This window comes from Nelusetta ayraudi, unplaced genomic scaffold, assembly GCF_046127955.1.
Source record: "Nelusetta ayraudi isolate G7.1 ecotype Tasmania unplaced genomic scaffold, CSIRO-AGI_Nayr_v1 ptg000135l, whole genome shotgun sequence".
In the NCBI taxonomy this organism is placed as follows: domain Eukaryota; kingdom Metazoa; phylum Chordata; class Actinopteri; order Tetraodontiformes; family Monacanthidae; genus Nelusetta; species Nelusetta ayraudi.
The window spans coordinates 4,189,659-4,214,000 of NW_027466185.1; the positions used below are offsets into that span (position 1 = coordinate 4,189,659).

At 47.0% G+C, this 24,342-nt stretch overlaps 1 protein-coding gene across 6 annotated transcripts in view; it reads right to left on the minus strand.

The window, feature by feature from the left end:
- nav3 (neuron navigator 3) overlaps positions 1-24,342 on the minus strand; it is a 175,668-nt gene that overhangs the window by 60,834 nt on the left and 90,492 nt on the right. For all 6 annotated transcript variants that reach the window (XM_076051580.1, XM_076051576.1, XM_076051575.1 and 3 more), the window contains 4 exons: positions 22,874-23,016; positions 14,078-15,239; positions 10,037-10,152; positions 995-1,103 (listed from right to left, as the gene is read on the minus strand). In XM_076051580.1, coding sequence (XP_075907695.1) covers positions 995-1,103; positions 10,037-10,152; positions 14,078-15,239; positions 22,874-23,016 — 1,530 coding nt within the window. The remainder of the gene's footprint in view (positions 1-994; positions 1,104-10,036; positions 10,153-14,077; positions 15,240-22,873; positions 23,017-24,342) is intronic.

A 24,342-nucleotide genomic window follows, 5' to 3' on the forward strand; every position in this document is an offset into this window, starting at 1 on the left:
CGAGCCAGGTTGGGGGGGTCGCGTCTTTGAAGCCTGCCAGGCAAATGTTGCAGCCTTGGTGAGACATAACACGGAGGGACACTCATCTGATGCCAGTACAAGTATAAATAATAAACCAAACCACCGCGAGCAGATGGGAACATTTTTTTTTTTCATTTGAGTTTAGACTTTGTAAATGATCCCTTCTGAGTTGTTACGCGGAAGTAAAATGCAAAGCCATTTAGGATGATCCTCCCAAACACAGAGGTAACACTTCAATAATCAATCGGATCGGGAAAAAAAAAAAAAAATCTGTCTTCCTCGGCAGAAGCGGAGTGAACTGCCGGAACAAAGAAGTCATAACATTTTATTAAGCATTATGAATGAATTACAGGGGCTGCAAAATTTCATGCCTTGCATTTAGAGCACCGGCTAGTTACCGAGGTTATGACTGTGCGTTTGATGGGATAGAATCCAGTGACTACATGGGAAAAAAAACTATGAGACAGAGTGTACAAACCTATCGTGCAAGATCTAAAAAAAAATGTATTTTCCATTTAAACATGCACTAAATACTAAATAAATATTTTAAAATGGCATGAAACGAGCCAAAACTCGAATCAACAAAAAGTGCTTCTGAATATGTGATAAAATCCAACACTTTAATCACATTTTTTTTTATGTTTTGCTGGTTTTACAAGTTAAGTTAGAACTGGACTTTTAAAATATGTGTTAACATGTCTGACTATAATCATAATAAGTTTAATTTGACTGTTGGGAGAGAAATCACTCCTCCAGGTGTAGGAGTAAAATAAGTTGGAGTAAAATAAGTTGTGTGAAACGAAAAGAACCATAAAGTTGCTGTAATAGTTAATATGGGTTTTACCACTAAGCTGCCATTCAATATCTTATCGCACGGAATCAAAGAGAAGAGTTTGGAAAAGAGTGATGTGTCACATGTCACAATGCTGAGACTGCCCTAAGCGGTGGGTTGGTACCATCTACATGAGCCTACCTGTGGCTGATCTGGGTCCCCCGCAGACTGGACATGGTCTCTTCCAGGTTCTGCCGCAGGTCAGCAATGTTCTTCACTGTCCTCATGCGTCTCGTCTCGGGATCCTCTCCTGCAGACACGAGATTTGAACGATTCACCCGAAATCCTTAACCTGCACGCACACTCGCACAGCGACACAATGAGGTGAAATGGGCATTTGACGTAGAGAGTTTTTGCGGGATGTCTTGGTCAGTGGACGCAATGACGACCAATTATCAGTGACAGCCAGCCAAAAAAAGATGAAAACGTACTTATCCACTGCTGACAAATGGAGGAGCCTTATGATGACTCAGCTTGTCAGCCTGCACCATGTGCAGTTCTTTTGGGCAGACATGTGGCTACTTTGTTTGATTTTTTTTGGGGGGGGGGGTTGAGACAACCATCGAACCACAATCCCAAGGTTACGTTTCCGTCATTGACAGACATACGCTGCTATTGAAACAGCACTCCTTCAACAAACTAACATGTAACCTTTGTTTAAAAGTCACCAGTATTGACCGAATCTCACAAACACAACCATTAAAAACCAGACAATTTGACTGTTACATGTATAATCATATGAATTTTTGATTGATGAATGAGGACCCCAGGAAGAATTGCATGGTTTTGCCATACTAATAAGACCTAAAGCTAAACCTAGTTGGAAACACGGGCGACGGCTCCTCACAGGTCTGCCAGTTGTGGATTGTCGCATCCAATTAAGGCTCGACTTCGCACTCGCCACGCTGGCCCGTGTCTGTGGGCAGGAGCCTTGGAAACGGGTGATTAACGAGTGGCAGGAGACTCAAAATGGATGCCCAGTCACGGCGAACGGGGCGGGGCTCACTCACAGAAAGCACCGTCATGAAATGGGAGGTGACGCAATGAGCCGAGCGCTGATCTGGAGCTCGGAGGAGCGAAGAGGCTCCCGCAGGAGCGCAGAGGGAATGAAAGAGCTCCAGCGCCGGCAGAGGGGAAGTAAAAGGAATCTTCACAGTCGCCTCACAATAGCAACCGTGCGGACTGATTTCCGATGAACACCGACGGTATTTATTTCCATTGCCGATGTCCCAGAGGTTCTTGGGCGAAGGCTGGGTTACAAGCTGGACAAGCCGCCAATTTGTCTCTGTTCCACCCTTTTAACTCCCGCTTCTGCCAACAAGGTTTCGATGTGAACACTGTGACGAATGTGACGGCCTCAGTGCGCAGCTGAACTCGCAGGCTTCATACACAGGCTCGACCCCCGGCAGTCTTCACCGAGATCAGAACACCAACATGAACAAACCATATGTCAATATTATGTAGATAACTTGTGAATAATCCAACTGTCCATAAAATGTAAATATCTTGTTTTTCCTTGATTACTCTATAAACATTTGGCTTTATTTTATTTATTTATTTATTTGTAATAATCTTCCATCTCTTTGCACTTTTGCTATTCTATTTTAAATCAATGTGCTACCACAAGGATTTATTTCCCTCTGCAACTTTCTTTTTTCCATTTTACGCACTAAAAATCAACGTTTGGGATTACATTTCTGTTCACACTAACTGCATTTTGACCTGGTAAGAAAGACAATTCAATGGATGATTTGTTTTGCCTGCCTTGTAATTGGAAAAACTGACTTACCACAGAACCCCCCCCCCCCAATGCTGCACTGTCTGCACTCATATTTTCGTCTCAACCTCACATGTTCATACACACATAAAAAAAGAAAATCAAGTTGGAACAAGACCCCAATTATCCCGTGGCGTGCTCTGTAACGACCTGCGTGTAAACAGCGGTTCGGGGTAATTGAGGTTACATTTGGTCTTTGCACTGCAAACTGAGAGAAGGCCGAAGAAGGTGGAAGGGCAGCCACACTGTCCTGAACACCCAGCTGGAACTGGATGTCAACCACAGGGCCAATAGTTACAGGGTACATTGATCCTATGCAGACTTAAGAAGACACAGCCACCGAGTTATAGTGATATAATTGTGTTTGTGGCGAATTTGCACGTTTCTGTGCAAAATAACGTTCTGATGACTGATGGCCATTTCCTCCAGCAGAATGCATCACTTTAGAAGCAAATTTAAGAGGTGATATGAAGTGGCTGTACAAACCTTGAGGCATGACTTAATATGAAAAGGAATGCACATGTCCAGCTGTTTAATGTTCTCATTAGTTGTTGCACTATTTATTGCATAACACATCAATCATTAATTTTCTATTCCCACTACTGAACATTTTATATCTTATGTTTATTTATTTCAGCTAAAATCTCAAACTTTGATTTTAATCCATCCCTAATAGACACACACACTCGCGCATGCACGCACAACTTGCAAATACAAAAAAAAAAAAAGTGGATTCTACCCGACATGATGCCAATTAGCAATTTACAAACTCAGCACCGATTTTAGGCTCGAAACAGACGATCAAGCTTGCAACTTAAAAATCCAAACACCAAGTGTCCTAGTGTAGTGGCTGCTTATACATATGCATGAAGCTTCTTCCATGCACTCTGCAACCCCACACTACAGAGAGGTGGCAGGCACACACACGCGCGCAGCACACCTACAAACACCCGAGAGTGTGCATGCACACTGGCACCAGTTGGTATATAATATAAAAAGCTGCGCTCTTCACCGAGTGGATGGAACACGATGCAAATACAGTCCAGATTATATGCATGCAAAGCAGCAGTGGGTGCCAGTTCCCTCTGTCCCCCCTGTCTTTGAATAATGCATGTTAGCTGTTACTGATGCCGCTCATTTGGGCTGAATGCTATTAGAAGTATGATAGCAGTCACCTAATTATAACGTGCACGCACAAACATGCACGCACGCACACATTAAACTAAACAGCACTGTATGCTAGCCCAGTCCTTGTTCAAGCATTTTGTTCACCCTTCAGTCTTAACGACGCTTCGGCTGTCACTTGTCGGCGTGTCAGCAGAGCAGCTCCGACACGTGCGTTCGCCCGCCGTGCACGGTAGCACGGCCCTGTGTTTCAGACGTGTAGCGGTTAAACCCACAGCCGCCGCAGGAGCTCCATACTTTGGAAGGGGAGCGAGCTGGTGGCTCTAAGAAAGTGCACATGCCTACCTGGCGACCTGCATCGATCTCTAACACGTGCACGCAGGCGTGGGCACGGAGGGAAGCGTTCCGACCGCGCGAGTGATGAAAGGTGTAATAATATGGCATCGATTCACGCTCGCCGCATCTCGGGGGGCTGCTGGGGCAGGTGCGAGCAATAAAAGCGGCACTTGCTTTTTCCATCACCTGCATCTGGAGGTTTTCGCTGCATTAAGCCTCAACCTGCAGAAAGCACCTCCAACAGTAATGTGGCCTCACAGACTGGCAGTGCCGTGTTATCAGCAGAACCTTCCCTCCTTCCTTCCCACAAATTCCTTTTTGTCTCACGTCAAAGCCCCGTTTGTGCACAGACGTTCATTAAAAACAGAAGGGGTTCACAGAAACAGAAGGAGGCCTTCAAAGAAATCTGTATGCTAGTGGGGCTGCGGAGGGAAACCGGAACGTGCGTAGCTGGGTGGCCACATCGATACCTTTCTGCCTGATGGCACGAAAAAATTCACCCAGCTGCTGCCGGCCCGCACAGATCCCCAACACTCCTGACGCAAATTCCATTTAAACGGTGCAATAAAATTATGGGTGCATTAAAACAACCGGGTACCAGACTGGCAATATGGTGGCGCTGCGATTTCTTTCGAGTGGCCACTCGAGGTACTGCAGCCAAAAACACCCACACGACCGACAAAAGCCTTTTTCCCACTACACTGCAATACAAGTGCTGACAGACGACCTTTGACCTGAAGCACCGTTCACAATAATCTAACTTCCCGTGATGCTGCGGTGTCTCCGCTTGTTCTGATTGGCCCATGCGTCCTAATGCATTGCATGAGTTACAGAGGCGTGATGGGCAGTGACACGACAGCTACAAGCATCTGTGGGGCCGCATCATGCTGCAACCTAAACAACTTTTTCACTGTGCGCACTGGGTGAGCAACTCCATTGAAATGAATGGGCCGCCGTATTGGACCCTGTAGGGGGCCGCCGCCAAACTGCCAGACTTACGTGGGCGGGGCCGGGTGTGCAGGACCTGCTCCAGGTCACCCAGCATGGTGAGGATCACCTCCTTGTCCAGCTGGGCCGTCCCCTCCCGGGGGCCGCCTCCCGACACCTCCTCCTCCGCCCAGTACTCGCCCCCGTCCCGCTCCCTGGACGGGGGCTTCCCGCCGTCCGAGCCCTCCCTGTCCCTCCCGTCCCCCTCCTGGTCCTGCCGGGGTGCCCGGGGGGGCTCGGCTCGCGGGTGGCCGCCGTACGACGCCCTCTGCGTGCATCGCCACGGCACCGGGATGAGCGAGTGCTCCGACTGGGAGAGCACCTTGGTGAGGGACAGCGACAGGGAGCGGGCTCTGGCGCCCCGGGTGGCACCGCCCCTCGCCGCCGCCGCCGCCTCCTTCCTGGGGCTGCTGCCGCCGCTGCCCCCCGGGCGATGGGCTCCAGCTCCGGGGGTCTGCTCCAGGGCGTACGCCCGCTGCTCGCCGTCGCCCAACAGGGTGAGGTTGGTGAGCGAGCGCTGCTTGAGCCGCAGGTTGAGGTTGTCGGGTAGGGGCAGGGGGGGCTGCGGGGTGGGCGGTGGTGGCGGGCGGCGGGCCGGACTCCCCCCCTGGTAGACGGAGAACTCTGCCCCCCTCTTCATCTCCACCTTCTCCGGTCGCAACCAGTGGAGCGCGTCCGATCTGCGCGGAGCTACCTGCGTCTGCTGTCACATCTCTGCCGAGCTGTCAGGAGGGGACGGACGGACGGATGGACGGACGGTGGCGGCGGCGCCGGCCGCAGGGGGCGACGCGTCCTGCCCCCTCTCACCCACCCCGCACCTCACCCCCTGCTTTCCTCTGAGCGGCGGAAGAGGAGAGAAAAGCGGCGTCTCAGGCTTGCAGGTGGAGTCCGGAGTCATGGCTGAGCCCGCTCATGCTCGCAGGAGATGAGAGGAGAAGAGGGAGGGAAGGAGGAAGAAAAGAAGCGCTCCTTCCACTCCTTCCACCGTCTGCATGCTTTTCCCTCTGCCTTCTCGCGCTCATCCGTCTCTCTCTCTCGCCGCGGTCAGGGGCGTGGACGAACAAGTCGCTACATCTCGCTTCACCCCCCCACCTCTCTCTCTCTCTCTCCCTCTCTCTCTCTCCGGCTGGGCACCCGCTCGCTTTATCTCCCAGCCTCTCTTTTCATCCACTTCCCAGCCTTCCGCCTCTACCTTCTGTCCCCTCCTCTAATTGCCACCCTCCCCACCCCAACTCCCGCCTCCTGCTAACCGGCACGCGTAGCGTAGCTCTGCCGTATCTCTCTCTCTCTCTCTCTCTCCCTCTCGCTTGTCCCAGCGCACACGCGCTCCCTCTCTCCCTCCTTCTCCGTTTGTCAGCATCGCTTTCGTTCAATCCTTCCCAGTCGCTCACTTTTCTCACTCACCTCCCCACTCCCTGGCTCCTCTGACTCCCCCCCCACCCACCACCCACCCCCCTCTGTCTTCCGCCTGGCGGCGTGACACCTGCGAGCTCTGGCCAACCGAACTTAATTAAATGCCGCCCCGCAAAGCTTATCGGATCCAAAACGAGAGTGCGGAACAGGACGCGACCGCCGTCAGTCGCTCCTCCTCCTCCTCCTCACCATCATCATCATCAACATCTCTTTTTCAAGAATGACCTGGCCAAGAGGGCAGCATATACAACAGGACACCTCAAAAAAAATGGACCATACATTCAGACAAACGTCACTGGAGCACAGGACAAATAATCACGTGTGAAAATAGCCAGTGGCTAAGTACCATCAGGACTCAAGTGAAGAGACTGGAATTCACGAGAATTTAAAAGCAATTGCAGTTTAAGAGAGACTCACCTTCTCTATCTTTTAAAAAGGATTTAAAGACACCCGCAGTCATCAACCTTGACACTTCCAGGTCCTTCTGAAGGTCATCCCAGGTCGAAGGAGCAGCATATTTAAAAGTCTTTTCACCCAGATTTGTTCTCACTTTTGGAAGTAACATTTGCAAGTAACTATTTGACCACAAACCATAATCGTTTGACATTTACGTAAGCACAGAGATTTGGTTGGATGAGTCGAGGAACAAATTTATAGATGAACAACATCCAATGAGAAAATCTGTGGACAGACAACGATGGGCAGTTTGCCGTTTGCGTATAAAGTGCGATAGTGGATGAGATATCCACCCACAGCCATCACTGCCCGGTGCTTTCAGCCCCGCTGTCGTCGCTCACAGCTTTCTTTCTTCACATTGTTTGAGTCCTGGTTATTTGCCAGCAGCTTTTTGCCAATACTGCGTGTTTAAACAGCGAATGACTCATCACCACGCGAGCGTGTAGCTTTCTGTGCATTTTTTGTTGTGCTCTTGATCACAAAAATAGGATTGCAATCATTCCCCCGGAGTGGGAATGGTTGCACAACTACAAATAATTCTTCAAAAGTTTAAATGAATACATTCTTGCGCTGATCTTCAGATATTGTCGCTGTTGACGAAGGCCCGTAGTGTTTGTGTGATGTGAAAACACTTTTGTGGGAATAGAACACTTACCCATCGCTTGGGTAAATTTTTCTCCCCAGCAGAAGGCAGAGGACGTGAAAGGGCCGCAGAATATGCAACAAGTGTTTATAATGGAGCCCAAACAAAGGGAAATGGTCAGCGAGCGCTGCAGTCTAACTTTACTCTTGAAATGACGGGGCTTGGGAAAAGCCTCAGCCGGGTCAACACGTCCGGAATGTCACCACTGACCGGACCGACCAAAACCCTGTAATCACCCCGCCGTCGTTTGAGGGGCACTTTAAGCTTGACATCTTACTCGTGACTGTTTTTGCCTTTTTATTATTCGAATTTCGTCAACATTCACTTTTGTTGTGGATTTTAGCAAGATAAAATCTTACTGGAAAAAAAATAAAATAAAAAAATTGTGAAATCTGAAATCTGACCAAATACACATTGCTGAGATTCACGTTCGTAGGGAATGTGTGACAGAAGAACTTGGTTGGTTTTCACACCCCAATTAACAGCCATCAAAAGCAAATGCACTGCAAAGACGTCACTCTGACCACAAAGCTGCCTTATAATTAAAATAACGCGACTGACTACAACTTGCACGTTGCACATGTTTCACTCCCTCATCTCTCAGCAGGAGCAACTTTTATTTTTTTTGTGCACGCGTTTTGAACACCGCAACCTCTTGTCAAACGAACTCCCTGGAAAAGTCCACCCTTTACTTTCTCTTTATTTTTGGCTTGCTCCACTTTTTAGAAAGCATGAGCTAAAACACACACCTCTGGAGATTTGGTTATGCTGCTTTGGCCAACCACTTGTTTTGATCCCATCATCGGCACAGCTCCAAATAAAACGAATGCTGAAGGTGCAACGGCGTCTTATTCTTATTGCAAGAAGCTAGAAACAAAGGCCTACAGATGTTTTCTGGAGATCTACTGAGTTAGGTGTATAATTCAGTCAAAGAGATCAAGTGAATTACAGTCTCCTTAAAGGTCCAATGTGTAAAGTTTGATTTATGATTTTTATATTGGAAAAAGCTTAGCATACTGCCCATAAATACATTAATAAAAGTGTGTACTCGCAGTACAATGAAAGTCATTTGTTTTCCTACCTATAGAATGGTTCTTATTTATATATACAGTAAGAATATCCATAGATCAAGGATCTTGCTCCCAGTTAGCTGCCATCTTGCACCACCATATTTCTAAGGAAGCCTGGTGTGGACAATCCAGCCCACCTGGCAGTGCGTTTCGTATTTAGGGTGAATGGTGGTGTCCTCAAATAAACCAATGAAGAAGAAGGTGGACGATTAATTAAGGTTTGTGTGCGCAGGCCATCGTAGTCCACTTGCAAGCTCGGGAGAGGGATGGTAGGCGCTGCAATCTAAAACCTAACCACTTGATGTTGCTGTTTCTTCTCAAAACCTCCATATATTACACACTTAAACTTTAAGCCCTTGACACTGATTAGGCAAACCACCCATCTATATACAACTCAAACATCCACCAGAAACCACTGGAGAGCACACATCAAATGCCAAGCCTTTTGTATAGTTATAATCGTAAGCAGGTATGAACAATGGAGGCTTACAAATCCTGTTGACGGCTCGTCACGTGTTTGGTTTTGGGGGCGCAGTGGGATTGTAACAGATGATGGCAGCCGGCGGGAGTTCACACAGAGAGCCACAGATGCTCCCCGTGTCGTACCGTCAGCGCTGACCTTTTCACTCCGCTCTCCCGCACCAACCAGCGCAGGGAAGGAGGCTTCCCACAACTATCACAAATGCCAACCTAGTTGTCGGAATACACACGCTGGCACTGGCGTGAGATATTGACTTCCCCTGTGCCTTTCTCAGGTTGCATTGCATTCTTTGTTTCATCCAACCACGGCATGCAGAGAGATAAAAATAACACCACAGCACAATTCCTTGTTGGCGTGGAGGCTGTGGAGGTGAATGGGCGGAGTTACGTGAATGAAGAAAAGCATTGTCCTAGGGATTGACAGCTTTGGTTCTGGTAAAGACGATCAATCGATCAATTTTTGAGTGTTCTGTTGATACAAACTGGACTTCGATCTGATGCAACAAAGTCAAGTCAAAGCACTTTCTGAACAAAGGCAATGCTGGCAACACACAACACAATGTGAGAAATGCACAGTTACGTCATGAACCTGGACAAGCTGGAGCTCGACTCAACTATCCTCTTCTGCCAAGTGCAAATTCCTACAGGCTGCTCTTTTTTCTCTCCGTTAGCTAGTGTGAGAAATTCATACCACAAAGCATAACACATGCAAAAGCAATCCTACATGTCCTAAAAAGTGTGTACGCCGCTTCTGCGCGGATGCAGATCTCGATATGCAGAGGCTCGCGGCCTCGACAGAGATAGCACAAGTGATACATGATCATGTGCTAAGAGGCAGCATCCACTTTCAAAACACCCACACAAAAGGAAGGGCAAAGGAGAAATTGACGAGCTACCTGATATCTCCTCCAGGCACTGTTTGGCTGTCTTGCTGTAGACCAGCTCTCCCTTGGTGGGGCTGAGGCAGGGTTCGGCTGGGGCCACCATGGTGCAGTCGTTTTCTGAGAAGGTCCTGGAGGCAGAGAGAGGCAAATAATAAACAAGCAGGTACGTGGACAGGCTGCGATGTCCGATAAAGTCGGGCGGCCGCAGGGTAGGCTAGATAGGAGATTCGGATTACGAAAGATTGGGATTAGAAATTGGGTCTAAAGATTAATTCCTTATTTTTCTTTCATTATAACAGAGTTTTCAGATCTACAAATGGGAAACCATCAACTAACTGGTTTAATTTTTGTTACTCTAACACATGGTCACTTTCAATCTATCTTTTACTTATTGTGAAACACCGCAGCAAAAAGCCAATGAAAATCTATCAAATCCTTTTCGCAAGGTGGACAGACTGCTTTTGATTGCCTATGCGTTCATGATCTGTCTGTATTTATACGTGAGTTGCTCCAGTTACACTATCAGAGGGATGCAAAAAGTCAGTTCATTTAAGACTTCTGGGCTGCACACAATATTTCTTTTCCACCATTAGAACCATGTTGATACTTAAATTTAACATCATTATAAAATCCACTGGGATCTTGATTAAAGTGTAACAGACCACAAAAAGCACAACAGGTTGACGTCTTCAAGGGGTCGTCACAGTATGAGCCTTGTTCTGTGCACATGCATTTCTGTGTGTCTACAGATGAAAAAAAACATAAGCAGAAGCTCCAGTGTGCTTTTTAAATTCTCACTAGTATTCATGACACACGTGCGCGGCATGTGCCTACACCACCTGCAGACCTGCTGATAAAAAAAAAAAAGGCTCCCATTTGTGACACTCTCTCTCCCTCCTGCAAGCTTCCCTCATCTCTGAACACTCACTGACACAGGAAGCAACAATAGCAACACACATTGAAGCAAAATGTTGTTGTAGATATGAGCAAAACTGCTGCAGGGACGATTGTGCGAAAGTAAACTAGAGCTTGACTGCACTAACAGGAATACAGTGAGGCAGATTAATAGTATGGCTTCAAATGATTTGAAACCAGGCTAAGTTAAGTAATTCCTGAGAAAAATAAAAAGCCCTCCATCGAGGAAAGCCATCGGTGCAGTTCTTTTTTTTTTTTTTTTTTTTTAATACGGGCCGTGCATTTCACATATAGGGGGTTTGTTAAGTCTGTCTGGCTAAGCATGCTTATCCAATAGCAGTTCAGCATAAGGTGGCATTGCATACTCGAAATCTGAGTGGCTAACGCATCTGACTGTGGTCTGTTCACTTACGGCAAACAGGAGCATGCAATGTTGACTCTGAAGGCCTAAGGCAGATTTCATAGAACCTGATAACAAGCTAGCTGGAATATGATTAGATGACAACTCTACCGTCATTTCAAACAATGGAAGCAGCGCAACCAAGTCGATAAAACGACATGAAGAAAGCAGACCATGGGGAGTACCTTTTTTTTTATCATACTTATTGGATAAAATAAGAGTAATTTTTTCAGAGCATGTTCAGAGCATGTCTAGGCTAGCACTAAGTTCACGGCTCTTTATTATTAGCAAGGTTTAGAGTCACTTCCTGTATTCCTTTCTCTGCTGTCTTCTTCTGGGGCTTTTGGGGCCCAGCCTGGAGCAGTGTTTCCTGGTTGTGCCAACTAAAAGGAAGCCGATGTGCCATTGGCTACAGAATCCAATGCAATGTCGATCGGGAATGAAAGCATTCCTATTTGTAACAAAAACCAGGCGGATAACTGTGGCGAAGCGCTCTGCTCAGAACGGAGGAAAAAAATAAAATAGAGGACCAAATTTGAGGCGGCTTAAGCGACTCGCTGTTGGGTTTCTTGGAAGTCTACAAAGAGGATCGTCTGCGGCAGCAAAGCCTGCTTGTGTGAGACGGGGAATGCAAATCAATCCCGCACACTTGCAGCAGCGAGTGTTCTACAAGCACGCGGCTCCATTAAACTTGGCAGGGGCCGCGACCTGAGGTGGGAATAGACGCAAACGGTGCCTAAAAATGCTTAATTAGGCTGAAAACGGTGGCAAATTGCGGCGCGGCAGGAGGTCTTTACAGGGTTCCTGCCTGAATGCAGATGACTGCGGGCGAAGGGCCCGGCTGGTTAGGAGGAACATTTCATAGCAAGAATTGAGGGATGCTGAAGACGGAGGTTGAGGAAATGTGCACATAAAAAAATGAGCGTTGGTGCGGAACATAAAGGGGCAGCATACCATGCTTCAAAAAGCACAGACAGGATTGTGTCATTTTGGGAACATCTTAAGAGCCAAATATCACCACAAAGATTCCGTTGAGGAGACCAACTGTTGAAAACAAAGGGCATCGTAAGAGGTCTAGATTCCTATTGAGGTTCCCGGGAAGATGCCACCACCAGATGTCTGGAGTCTGAAGCCACAAAAACCTAAATTATTCCTAATGGTTGGCCGAACACAGCTTAATCACCAAGTCTTAACTGATTTCTAAACGACAAGAGACCACAGACATACTGTGAGTCAAATCAGACAGTTTTTTTTGAAGATTCATCCAGAAGATGAAGGCACACATATGCAATTGGTAGTAATAGGCGATTCCATCGAGACACAGGTAACATCTCTTCCTTTGTCTCTCAATCAAATGTGATTTAAGTTCCTAATTTGTGAAGTATTTATTCCAGAGGCAGCCTGATTAGGATTAGGGTTAGTGGAATTGGAAGAAAAAATAATCAGTTTATCCATGCAATACGTAAATCATTCTTATTTACACCTACAACCTGGAGAAGTGCCTGGACAAATACCTGTTTATGACCAAGCTGAGGTTCAAAAATGTGCTTCATGTTGTCCTGTCTGCGGCCAACCATCTTCGCATTTTTCCACCATGAATAATGACAAGGCAGCGCAGGCTGCACTGAAACATGCAGGGACCAATTCCACTTTTCTCCAAAAGTGAACTTGAAATTAACTCCTAATTTAATAAATTAAAGACATTCCTGCAAGGACCAGCTGTTGCTTTGGCTGGAGTCGGAATGATGTAAAGTCGCAAAACTCAAACCCAGAACCCTGTGGGAGAAACTCACAGATGGACCAATTTCTGCACTCCGTTTTTTTATTTTTCATTTTTTTTACATTTTTTTTCTTTTACTTTTAGCCCATTGCGTGGGCTGCGGTGTTCATTTACACGTCCAGCCTTCCTGCTTCCTGTCTTGGTAGCCATCGCCTGCTATCCAGCCACGTGGCTACGTCCAGGGCTGGTAGCCACAGCAGTGATAACTTGCTTAATGTGTGGGATTTAAGTACAGCTGATGCTTGAAAGTCGCTGAACGTGCGCCTCGGAGGAGGAGGGCGACAGGGGAGGGAGCAGGAGGGAGCAAGAGGGAGAGAGAGAGAGAGAGAGCGAGAGAGAGAGAGGGAAGGGTTGAAGGATTAAGTCTTGTTTAATGGGATTCCTAACTCTCTTTCTCTGAGAGCACAAAGGGATCCCGTAGACTTTGGCTGCTCCTTCCTCCACCCCCCCTATCCCCCCTCCCCCGGATTACTGCTGCTCTTCCAGGAGTGAGCGAGAAAGTGGGAGAAAGACAGAGAAATCAGCCCCACTGTGCTGATCTACCCACTTCCTACACCTCTGACGAGCGAGCAGAAGAAGCGGTGGGAAGGGAAGGGGGGGCTTGGGGGGGGCTTCAGACAAGCCGTCAATTTCTGGAATCTCACGCGTCGAACGATGAAACGCTGACAGTTCAATAATAGGCGCTGTTGAGCGGCAGGGGGCGGCTGCTAATTGGTCCGGTAATGACTGTGCAGATGGGGGAGGGGAGTGGGGAGGGGCAGGGTTGTGAGTGGAGGTGAGAGCGAGATTTAAACAATTTTTCAGCACCTTTTGGGTGTGTATGTGTGTTTGGGGTCGCGAGATCATGATAAGATAAAAATGTGTGTCCTAAGACAACCTAAGACACCAGTTGAGAACCACTGGACTAAACTGGAGGAAAGTAGAGTGAAACATGGAACTGTGTCCCTGCAAGTCTTACCTGTACAGGAAGGGGGCAACAGTGGCCGTGTTGGGGTGGTTGTGCTGCTGCTGCTGGGGAAGCTGAACGACTCCGTTCCCGCCGACCGCCGCTCCTCCCACTCCCCCTCCTCCTCCTCCTCCTAAACCCCCCCCACCCCCACCTCCTCCCAGTGTCCCACTGGAACCGGACAGGGCCGAGGTGCTGGTGGATGACGTCATGCTGGTCCTTTTGCCCTCCATTGGCCCGCCCACAGAGCGCTGCATGTAGAAGCTTCCGCCCTGCCCCCCGCCGCCCTTCATCAGCTTGGCTCTCTCACTGTCGCCGCCGCCCCGAAGGTTGCCGCTGCTGTTCAAGCCCTGGCCCTGGGGCTGACTCTGGGCCTTGGGGTTGTGGGCAGCGGCCGACGGAGCCTTGAGCCCCGGTTTGGGGATCCCGCTGCCGTCTTTCTTCCCCGACGACGGCTTCCCGCCCTTGGGGATGAGGCTGCCGATTTTCGAGGTCTTCTTGGCGGCGGCGTCGCCGAAAGAGTCGCGCTCGTCTTTGGGCGGCGAGCTTTCTTTGGAGGACGACCGGCCCGACTTGCTCTTCTCGTCCTTGTCTCTGGAAACGGACCTGCTGCTGCCGCCGCCACCGCTCGACGACTTTGAGAACGAGGAGGACGAGGAGGAGGAGGAGGAGGAGGGCGGGGCTTTGTTGGGCGGAGTGAGGGAGGACGCCGGGGTCTTGCTGGAGACGTGCTTGGGCGGGCCGCTGGCGGCGGCGCTAACGCACACCAGCCCGGCGGGCACGGGGCCGTCCTCGCCGTACTCCGACAGGTCGTCCTCCTCCTGCAGGGCCATCTCAGCCACTGAGGGCGACGCCCGCGACGCCGACCTGGGGTTGATCAGACGGAACTTGTCCAGCATGGAACGCTGCGGCCCTCCGCCGCCGCCACCGCCCAGCCCCATTTTGGAGCCGTCGCTCCCGTCAGAGGCCGGCGAGGGGGAGCTGGTGGGGCTCGGCAGCATGGATGAGGTGGCGCTGTGCTTGAGGTTCATGGATTTACTGCGCCAGGACTTGCCGGCGGTGGGCGAGGGGATGGCGGAGGCCAGCTGCTGCCCGCTGAGGCTGGCGGTGACCGAGCCGCCCAGGCCGCCGCTCCCATTCATCCCGCCTGGCCCGGGGACGCCTCTCACGGATTCTGCAGCGGAAGAGAAAAAGAAAGAAAGGAAAGTGGAGATGATTTAAAAGAAAAAGACACACGGTATCTTATTTGGACCTGCAGTTGTAAGGCCGGTTGGATGTCCTGCCAAATTCTCTGAAACGCCATTGGAGATGGCTGATGGTAGAGAAATGAACATTTAATTTACGGGCAACATCTCTGGTGGACAATTCTGCAGTCAGCATGCCAATTGCACGCTGCGACATCTGTGGCACAGTGCTGTGGGATAATACCGCACAGAGTGGTCATTTATTGTAGCCAGCCTAAGACACACCTGTGCAATAATCATGCTGTCTAATCAGCATCTTGATATGCCACGCCTGAGAGGTGGGATGGATCATCTCAGATAATCTCAGACTTGTGAACAATGTTTGAGAGAAATTGTTATTTTGAGTATATAGAAAAAGTTTTAGGTCTTTGAGTTCAGCTCATGAAAAATGGGAGCAAAAAACAAAAGTTTATATTTTTGTTGATGATATCCCATACCGTATACTCTAGAACCATAATAGAAAACCATAAAACTGCATTATTTAGCCTTTTGTTTGCAGCCTCCACCAAGAGCTTCCTCCTCAAACTGGATGAATGTACCTTCAATGTGATTGACGTGAGACAAAGACAAGGAACCAGAGACAACACCAGTATGCACAAAGTGCTGAATTCCAGAACTGCACGTAACATCCATGTTTGGTAACATTTTAAATTAATGTTATGATTTTGAAGCCAAAAATATCAAGTATTACATCTGTTAAACATTTAATTGATGAAAAATCACATTATTGTTTGCTTTAAGGATACTGCAATTAGTGTTTGAACACCTCCTTGGATCATGTCAGCCAGATGGCAGTATGAGCTTATGTAACTCTGGCAAAACTCACGCACAGAGCTGCAGACATGGGAGCTTTGCTGGATTCATTCCACACAAGCAACAGTTTGTGAACACTTTGGTTTCTGTGCTTTCACACAAGCTCAGAATTAACTTTGTTAATTGTTATAAATACACAAATAATTGTAATGACGAACCCAAAGTAATTATTTAATTAGTTTTATTATTGGGATGATATCTCAAAGGATTTTTACACACACACACACACACACACACACACACACACACACACACACACACACACACACACACACACACACACACACACACACACACCAAAAAATAAATAAAAAAATGTCTATCTAAATTCCCAACCTCCACACGGTGAGTTACGGCTCCATAGGGCCCAACCTGTCACAACATGTTTGCTGCTGGATAACGGTGGCTTTGCAGGACAGGCTGCCAATGTTGCAGCCGTGACGACAGAGCGGGCAGATTAACACGGCGGCTGTGTTAACATGGACAAAGAAGAAAAAAAGCAAAACTCCCCACTGGATTGCGAGCGCGAGAGAGCTGCTGGCGGCGTTTTCGGTTTGAAAAAGTTTCCCCGCAACCTGACGAGTTTTTCCCCCGGTACGGATTCTCAGCCACTCCCAGGAATCGCTCAAACCGAACACACTTGCGTTTTTGACATGTAGATTGGGTAAGATGAAAGCGGGGTTGATTCACTGGCAGGGAGAAGAATGACGAGCCTCGGCTGCTGCCTCGGCTCCCGTACTGAGGAAGTGGTGGGTGTAGGAACTGCTGTCTTCCTCTCATCTGGGGACTTTTTTTTTTTCTTTTTTCGCTCCCATTCCTTTGTTAAACGTTTTCTCTTTCCGGGACTGGAAACTTCAGAATTGCTGGAATGTTTGCCAGCTTTCAAATTTACCGCTGCACCGGAAATATCCGGCCACAGCGTCGGCTGCAGTGGGTCTAGTTTTGATGCGGCGACGCGTATAGAAACTCTGGGGGATTCACGTTAACTTTTTTAAAAAATATATATATTTTTTTAATACGCGTGAAGGTAGCTGAAAGCCTCGGATCCCACAGAAGATCTCAACGTTCCTAGTGGCGTGATGACCAACGTTTTGCCCATATTTGTACATAGTACATTTAGTGAAGGGCATTACGTCGGAATTTTAAGTGTTTTCTACATATTCTTGACTCAAATCATCACAAAAAGCTAAAATATGCCGTCAGTGTAATACAATAGACTGTTACATAACTGCCTTGACATGCAGTATACACAGTATACTAATATTTTAGGAGGCGTTTTGCGATTGAATCTTTTATCACACTGGCTGCTGTTTATCCTGGCCTTTGCTGTTGAGCTGATTTACAGTCAAATGAAAGTACAGTAGTTTGAGCCAAGCGAGCTAGCTACTCACACGCACACACACACGCACACATACACGCAAACAAAACTCTGCCCGTAAACATCCATCAGGCGTGTAAAATAAACGTTTTAATGTCTGCCGCCAGGTGACCTTTACGCCCGTTCCCTCTTTTCACGGCTGAATGACATTTCGGCCGTCAGCCATTCTCTTCCCTGGCACTTTACCATCTCACACACAGACACACCCGCACACATACACACGTCGGATTGGCTTTCTAAGGAATAAGTGCAGCATGCAGAGGAAGACGTGAGACGTGCCGACAGAGACGAGGGGGGCAGAAAAAAGAGGAACTTTTAGCAAGGGCGAGGACACAGTGTGGGAGTGGTGACGGCATGACGCTATGCACCATTAGACTGAGTGTCTGTCTGGCTCGTCAGTCAGCGCGGCAAGCAGGGCTCAGCCGGCTGTGAGTCACCTCCAGTCGGCGGCTTAAAGGCTCTCGGGCAGACGGGGACGCCGGGGGCGGGGCCTCAGACCTCGGCCGACTTAGGAGAGTCTTGACAACAGTCCCCGTGAACGCAAAGTGCCACATTGTGATGCACGAGGAGCACCAGCACCTCTGGTCTGTCACAGAGACTCTCCTCTGACTGCTGTATTTACCCGCAGCTGTCTTTAGGTCCTTGATACAGTCTGAAAGGGACACTAACCAGTTTCCTCCCCGTGCTGGGTTCAAGCCCAAATAAATGCAGACGATGTCCGGAAGAGCATCAAATGTAAAGAAATCAAAAAAACTAATCAAAACTCGGACAAAATAAAATGGCAAATCCATTGTGTGGCGTCTCTTCTGAGCGATGGCAGATAGCTTTCTTTTTGCCTCGAGTGGAGGAGGCTCACTCAAGCTCACACCAGCTGCTGTCCAGGATGCTGACCAGAGGCGGTAAAAGTATTCACATTCTGTACTTGGAAAAAAGTACAGATACTTCATTAAAAAAATACTCTGTCAAAAGTACTGATTCAAACCCTTTACCCAAGCAAAAGTACAGATTCCAAAATGTATTAAGTAAAAAGTAATCTTTTTTTTTTTTTCCATTAGTGAAACAAAACATCTGTTGATAATTTTGCATATGAAAAAAGTTGTGACAGAAAAATTTGGAGTGAACTGTGGTGAGGTGTTGCAGATGCATCTGGATAATTTCTAAAAGCTCTGCTGCTCTCAATAATAGTTTTCTTTTCTTTTTCAACTTCAGCACAACCAACTTGTAATCAGTCATAGTTATGACCAGTGAGACATTATTGGATGTTGATGTTGTTTATAACAATAACCAATGTTATTTTCTACATTTCATTTTGCTCTGTACTGAAAACAAAACGCACAGAGCTGCGAGCAAGGTTTTATATTGAACTACACAACAGCAAAGTTCAAATAGCTCCACTACTATCATATAATATGTGAATTACTTTGAACAGAATTTAAGTCACAAGAGTGTCTTTCGCAATGTAAGAAGTTGAAAGTACAGATATTTGTGTATAGATGTAGGGAGTAATAGGGAAAAAGCTGTAGTAGTAAAAAAAATAGTAAAAAAAAAAACCCACACAGTTACAAATACTGAAAAATCTTCTCAAGTACAGTATGGAAGTATTTGTACTACGATACTTCCAACCTCTGCTGCTGTCCTATCAGGTGGACACTGAGTTAGTGTTGGTCAAAGAGGAGGAGAGCAGAATTTTGCACCGAGAGTCGGGACTGACTGTTGGGGATGATGGTGGGAGAAGCGAGAGAGTCGGCTGGCGTGATGCAGAGGAGGACGGTGGAAAAGTTTGTCTGAAAGGAAAAGTTTGTCTTTATGAACTTCAAGTCACGTTTTGTGGCTCTAATGCCGCGCTGACACCGGGCTCCGCTGTTCCATTTGATGTCAAATGCATTGACTGCCGGGGGAGCCAACGAGTCGTCGTGAAGACGTAACAATTGAACCATCGAATTGTTACAATTGAGTTTGGTTCGTCCCCTTCTGGTTTTAACTGCTCCCCCTCACACCCCTTACCCCACCCCACTCCTTTCAGTGTGTCTGTCCTCTGTATCACCCTTCATCCTTGGAGAAAGTGCAGCAGCCCTCTGGGCAGTTTATTCATAGACATGAAAGAGGCCACAAGCATTTGTTTGACCGAGTGTGTGTGTGTGTGTGTGTGTTGATGTCTGGACAATTAACCCCATCTTCGGAGAATCCCCCGCACCCCCGCTGCCCTGAAGGCAGTCTATCTCAGCGCCGCCACGCTTCTCCACCGAGCGGCAACTTGTTGTTGCCATGGCAACAGACACCCCCACCCCCACCCCTCCCATTCCCCGCCCTTCCTTCGAGGCAAGCGGATTGAAATGTCACTTCTTCTGGACTATAAGAAACACACATGCGCGCTCCTCTGTGACGATGCTGTCCGACCCGGGGAGAGCAGTGATTAGAGATGAAGCGTTTCTTAAAACTCACACACATGCACATCGTGCAAGGACGGACACCTGGTGCATCAAATGCCTGCAGACGGCCCTCTTTCCTCTTTCTCTCAGATACATCCAGTCAAATTTGCTAAACTCTTCTGAACTTTGTATATATATATTTGGCTTTGATTTTTCATATTGGTAAAAAGCTCTTGGCTCCCAGTTAGCTGTCATCTTGCACCATCATATTTGTAAGGAAGCCTGGTGTGGACAATCCAGCTGCCCGACAGTGCCTTTCGTATTAGGGGACAACGTTGGACTAAACAGGCTACGGTGTGTTATTCTTCAACTGTATTTAAAACAAGGGTACAAAAGGTTAATGATGCAGTTAAAAGCTACGCTAATGGTGACCAGATGGCCAAACTCCTTCAGAAAAGCCCTGATGAAGAGCAAGCTACGATATGCTAAACCCCTAGATGGATTGCACTTCACCATTATTACTAATTAGTACTATTAGTACGTAGTATGTAGTAATGGACTGAAACACTTTTTTTCAGTCGATTTGGTGCTCATCATTTCATAGATAGGCCAGTGTGTACATATTTTTTCGATCTCTTGTCTGATAGCATCTTTGAGTGTCTGCTGTGTGTATCAAATATACTGAAAATGCAAAAGGTGGTGCCTACATGCAAAACAAATTTCAACTCACAGCGGACAACTAAAAATCATAATGCATTCTGCTGCATCGTAGCGCGGAAGGAATTTTCAGTCACAAAGAGATCTCCAGAGTGGAGGTGGAGGCTTTTGTCAGCGTGCTTGTTAGTCTCCAAGATTGCACTCACTTTTAAAATGCTTTTGTTTGGAAACAACAGCACATTCACAGTTTTTTCCCCCCCTCTACTCTGCTCTGTCAAAGCTGACAACCTGCCCTGACTGTGTGTTTGCTCACGCTGAGCCATCATCAGCGTCATGCTTCATCACAGAGCATTCCCTGCTCAATGTGTACGCTGCATTAAGAAAACAACTTCTGTTGTAAGTGTTGATCGCAAAGCAAACAACTGGGAAGTATTGAAATTTCAGTATTGAACCGCAGTGTTGGAAGATTACTTTGCAAATGTATTTACAATTGCAAAAGTTACTGGATTGAAATTACCAGTCTATTTCAATAACTTTATGAAAGGCTAACTAATTAAATTTGATTACATTTTGATTACTTTCTAAATTTTGAATAGATGTTCTCAACTGTTTAGACCTGACAGTGTTGATCTTCCAGCGGTATTCAAAACAGAGCGAGAAAGACAAGTGAACTGGCAGGCGAGTGGTAGGGGGCGTTGCATTGCTGAACTTGACAGGAGAACCAATCAGAAAGATCAGAACAGTATCAAACTTTCTTCTGTGGAGGGAAACGGAGAACCGAAACAGGGCGGTGCCTGTGCCAAGCTAGTCCCAGCCTTATTTTGGAAAAAAATGATCAGCTGTAATTAAAATTGTAAGAAGAATCTATGTAACTTATTATTATTATCTTCTTTTTGTAATTATAATCCAAAACGTCACACGTAAGTCCCCAACACTGTTGACCTGCACGACGAGTTTCTATGGAGGATATTTTACCATGAACAGCTTCGCCTGCTGCAGGTACGGCTGAGTAAACTGCTCATGAAAACGGGGCTCGAACGGCACAAAGAGAAACAGGAGAAAGGCGGATTTACCAAGTAGGCGTGACATGACACATCTGTGGGAGAGGAGACACAAGAAAGAAAACACTGAGAGTTGTCCGCGGTGGATTCTTCCTTCTTTACTCACAAGGTTCTCACTGCGTCGCTGACATTTCCGCCTGCCTCAATTGATTTTTTTCCTTCTCCGTTTCACTTTAGTCTGAAAAACGGTTCCGCTCCGGCACTTCGCTTTCTCATCCCAGCAACACCAAGGTTTTTTATCTCCCTTCTCTTTTTTTTCCCTTCGCCACCGACAAAAGAAACTTAACGCTTCAAAAACGGGAGTTGCTGAAGGACAAATCGAAACAAATAAGCGCTGTCTGGAATACTGCGTAAAATTGAATTTTCAGTTCCTCCATCATTTCTGCCTCGTCTCCATCATCTTTCTTCCCTTTTTACTTTGCTCATTTCCCCCCTGCGTTTTCATCTTCCACTCGTACAGGAATGTGTGGCATCTCAGTGAGAGACAAGTGAGCTGAATGGACGCTTTTTTGTGCAAACCGTAAGTTAAAGCTAAAAGGAGGTGGGGGGGAAATGCACTGCAAAGTACTCAATCTATTTGCTGTATGGCATCTCCGCTACCTCATAACGATCCGCCCTGGACTGTTTCAGCTGGCCGCTGTTTTGGAAGGCAGTCAGATCCACTTCACAGATTAAATTAAATGAAACAACATGTTGCGTTTAATTTTTGATAACGGTGAAGCATTTCTCACTCATTACAGAGGTATCTTACTGTCACTGTAGATACTAAGCCAGGCATGGGGGCCCCTTAAGCTTTTCAATCCGGCCTACCAAACTTGAAGCAATTAAATAATAGTAAATAGTAAGTAGGTAGTAGAATAGCTGTATTTCATACATACTGTGGGGTACATTAAAGTACATGGTTCTTGGTTTCTTCTCCTATTGAAAACATATCACCAAAACATTCCATCCATCTGCTCCTGCTCCAGTCCTTCTGTCAAATGTTTGAACCCACTGTGGCCCACCAGTCAAAATGTTTGCCCACCCCTGTACTAAGCCATGGCAATAAATACTGTAAGTCAGAAATTAGACAACCCCCAACCAAAAAAAGAACAAATAAAAAACAATCACTTTCAGTGTTAAATAAACAGAAACTCCAACCATCGGCCAGACTCAGGCAGATGGCTTCAACCCCTCTGCCTGAGTCAGTGGTGCCACCAAGTGGCCGGGATTGAGAATGGAAGGGGGCTGAGGCCTGCTGCCTGGCCACTGATCTTCATCACTGATGTGCTCTCCTCTTGACTCACCTCTGTCATTGCCGCTGGCATACTGAAGAGGCTTGCCCTTGTCGATGCTGTTGAAGCTCTGGCTGCGACGGTTGAGGTTGGACGAGCCTGGGCTCCTGGAGGCCCCGCTGCCCGCAGCAGGGACTCGGGAAGGGCCTGGTAACCTGATGGAAGCAGACAAATACAGCTTTAGTGTTTTAGGACGCGGGGGCGCTTGTTCATTTCTCGACGGCAGGATTGCTAATATATTTGTCATCGAGCTGTACGTAAGAATTTTTGTTGCAATACATGACAATTTAGCCGTTTAGACTGTTGTCAGAAAAACCTTGAATTCCTTTCTAGCTGTAAGCTACAGCGATTCACCCACAAATGGATGAAATGGGTGAGAAGTTTTGCAGTGCATTCAGTTCAAGCTCAAGCCTTTGAAGCAGAAATTGTGAAGCATTTTGCTACTTTCAGCTCAGAAAAAAGTGCAATTTTCTCAGCAGTCCATAAAAAGATTCACAGAAACATTGTCCAAGTAGAATACTAAAGAATTTAAGAAAAAATGCTTTTAATATCCTGGTCAACTCGTCGTCGTCATTTGATTCTTCTTTTATTACACTGGCATTTAAAAAGCTACTGGTGTTGTGACGTCCAGCACGTCTGCTGGTACTCGCACGGTCAAGACAAGCTGGAGATGTCTTGGCAATTTCTGTGAGAACAATTTGCCTTTGTCCTTTTGTGGAGGCTGCAATCTGTTTTCACAACTTCCTTGAAGCAAGACTGAATGTTGAGGAGTCTCATGCGCTGAGTGTGAAAGCAGACTACATTAACAGTGAGAGAATCCTGGAGGTTCAAAACAAAGAGAAAGAAGCTGGACTGAACGCGTACAAAGTTTTTCTGCCTTCCCTCTCTTTTACCTCGACAGTAAACAAAGATTTACAAGCACAATCTGCGAGTACATTGGCTGTACAAACACCACATACAGTATGCACCGTGCACTCCCATAATCTCTTTTTTTTCCCTCCCGCCGTGGCTGCAAGTGAAAATTGTTGATTTGTCATGCTGCAGCTGGAGGATTTCTACTCGTCCCCGAGGAGTCTGAGAGAATTATCCAACTCTCCCTCAGAAGCACAACTTCACTTTGTCAGATTCTTTTCCCTATTTGCCTTCACACATCTCCTTTTCAGGGGGTTGGTTCCCCCACAAACACTCAGTCACTGGCATATTTGACAACTCGGACTTATCTGCGCCATCGTGGCTTGATGTGATCCTATAGTCCCAAAGATGGTGTACAAACAAAACCTTAAAATCTCCTTTAGAGACAGTCAAAAGGAGTCTGAATCATGTAAACAAAGTATCTTCTCACATCTAGTACATCTTAAGTGGTACGTAAAAACCTTTAAAGTTACTAAAATCATTTGAATTGTTCCAATTATTCATTTGAGCCGATAACTCTAAACAATGACATAAATCCTGAAGTTGAAAACTCAATACTTTCTCCACAA